The sequence below is a fragment of the Limulus polyphemus genome, unplaced genomic scaffold (assembly GCF_000517525.1).
Source record: "Limulus polyphemus unplaced genomic scaffold, Limulus_polyphemus-2.1.2 Scaffold800, whole genome shotgun sequence".
NCBI classification, from domain to species: domain Eukaryota; kingdom Metazoa; phylum Arthropoda; class Merostomata; order Xiphosura; family Limulidae; genus Limulus; species Limulus polyphemus.
In genome coordinates, this window is record NW_013666410.1 from 361,747 (window position 1) to 364,171 (window position 2,425).

At 38.4% G+C, this 2,425-nt stretch overlaps 1 protein-coding gene across 1 annotated transcript; it reads right to left on the reverse strand.

Annotated features, from left to right (window-relative positions):
- Positions 1-620: 620 nt before the first annotated feature.
- On the reverse strand, positions 621-1,265 carry LOC106460583. Its single transcript, XM_013920302.1, has one exon. The coding sequence runs from the start codon at positions 1,263-1,265 to the stop codon at positions 621-623; it is 645 nt and encodes a 214-aa protein (XP_013775756.1).
- Positions 1,266-2,425: the final 1,160 nt, after the last annotated feature.

Below are 2,425 nucleotides of genomic sequence, written 5' to 3' on the forward strand. Positions count from 1 at the left end.
TTTCTAGGATGTTCTCCCCTTGTTCGTCATCCTCCTCAATGACAATAAGTCTTGCTCTTTTTTTTATCTTTCCGTTTTGATGGGAGATGGGGTTCAATTTCGATTTCCTCAACAACCAGTTTCGTTTCATTTAAAATCTGTGGCCATTTCCCACACAGATCTTCAAGATCGGTCAAAAGAGACTCTAGATTTGAAACCTCTACATCCACTGTAGCATCTCTTGCCTGGATGATCTGATTTCTTCTGTACGAGAATCTTCAACCAAATCGATGACATAAGGATGCAAATTAAGGATGACACATATCTGATTACACCATTGACTTCATTACTGGTTTTTGGCGTGACGTTGAGAGACAAAAGTTTCTTTAGCGGGAGTTGTATTTCAGCAAGATGAGCTGCAAATGGTCTCAACACTTGTCATTCGGTCTGTACAACGAGTACCTGACAAAGCGTGGATGGATTCGCCCATGTGCTCCTTGAGAATAGCCCAGCACTGAGGACTGGAAGAAAATAAATGATAAATTGTTTGCACTACATGTTGGGAGCGTTATCATAACCCTGTCCACGACAATCTTTAATAGGTATCCCAAAATGCTTGAGTGTTTTCAGAATCAGGCTCGCTAATTCAGCCCCGTCTTACAACAATCAACAAAGGTTAAAAATCGTTCTTGAACTACAAATTCGGTATCATCCTTAGCCAAATAACGAATGATGAACGTTGTCTGCTCCACATGGCTAGAATCCGATGTTGCATCAACCATGATTGAATAATATTCTGTGGCTCTTATTTCATCAAAAATGTGCCTCCGAACATAATCTGCGCAGTTACTGATGAATTCAATTTGAGATGATCCTGAGAGATAGTGAACTTGAAGCCATTCACCATTTTCTTGCAAAGCTCGTATCTTTGCAACATGTTCGGCTAGGACTGGATCGTAATTCGACAGAAATTCAATGATCCCCAAGATGTGCTCATTATGAATGTCGCCAATTCGCTGGGATAAGCCATGGAAAGCAAGTCCTATTTGGCCAAGAAAAAGTATTACATCAATTATCCTCGTAAGTATATTTCGCCATTTCTCAGTCTCGCTCATGATTACTTTGTGAGACATCACATCAATTCCAGTATCACTTTCTAACCTCCTCTCCAACTCATGCCATGCTAGATAACAGTTCTTGTGTGTTGTACTGTTTTCATCATGAAGCAACCTGTCAAACAGATTTTTCCATTTCTGATCTGTACCCCAGCCTTGTTTGGATGCCATGATCGACTGCGACCTTTGCACTAGTGAGCCCACTATATGAGAGAAAAGCCTACAAGGCAGGCAATACAAGGACTGTTTTCCAGGACTGAATACAAGCCATCGTCTGCTCTCGCTTTCGCCATTTGGTGTTCTGACTTTGAGAACAGGCATTGGAAATTTTCGTCCGGTAAAATCATTAGAGAAATCTTTTGGGTGTGGCAGAGGCCCTTTCCAAATCATTTCTTCTATATATTCTTTAATTGGGATGTCTAATGGGCAAAGTCCAATATCAACCCCATATTTTTTAGGCTTGTTTTCTGTTGAATGCTGGCTCTTGTGGCCTTCTTATGCAAATGCTTCTGTCTGTGGTTCTGGGCTTTCTGGTCTAGCTGGCAGCTCATGTTGATCTTCTATGTAAAGCCTACTGTCACAATCATAATTTCCAGCGGTGCTGGTATTAACTGGCCCTGCTAAGGTACGCTTATGTACTGGATCTGTATGCTGCTGATCGTGCTGGAAGCCAACCTCAAATAACGTCCGACAATCCCTGATCACTTCCTTCTCCCTTTCTTGCCAAGCCTCCCGTTCATGCCTCTTTTGTGCGCCGGATTTGTGCTGGTAAGATGACATGATGGAAATTCTGGAAGAAATGAAAAAAGTTTTAACATCTAAAATAAAAAACCAACCTAATATTTCAGTGGGTTTTTGGTTGGATTTTTGGACAAAATTTTGGGACAAAAAGCTCCACATTTCTGAATTTTTACTCCTCCTGTTCATGATTTCTGACTACCTGTGAGAGTGCTTTGTTAGTATATAGATTATAGGTACTTGTGTATTTTTCCTTTTAATGCACAAAACATCAGCTATTACACTACTAAACCATTTATTATAACTTAATAACACACGTATATATTCTAAGGATGTATAAAGCAAATAAAATAACATGTTATGCAAAAAATGAATACTTCGGTTTTGGGGTTTGGGTTGTTGGGTACTAATCCTGATTTTTTTCAGATATAAACTTTTATAGTAATTTAATATTTCATCATTAAAAAAATTATAAATCACCAGGAATTATTTTTTATAAATATTTGTAAAGAAAATGATGAAGTATGCTGAGAACTCTTCAACTAATATTCAATAGTAACTTTATGTAAAAATCTGGAAAAATATATATTTTT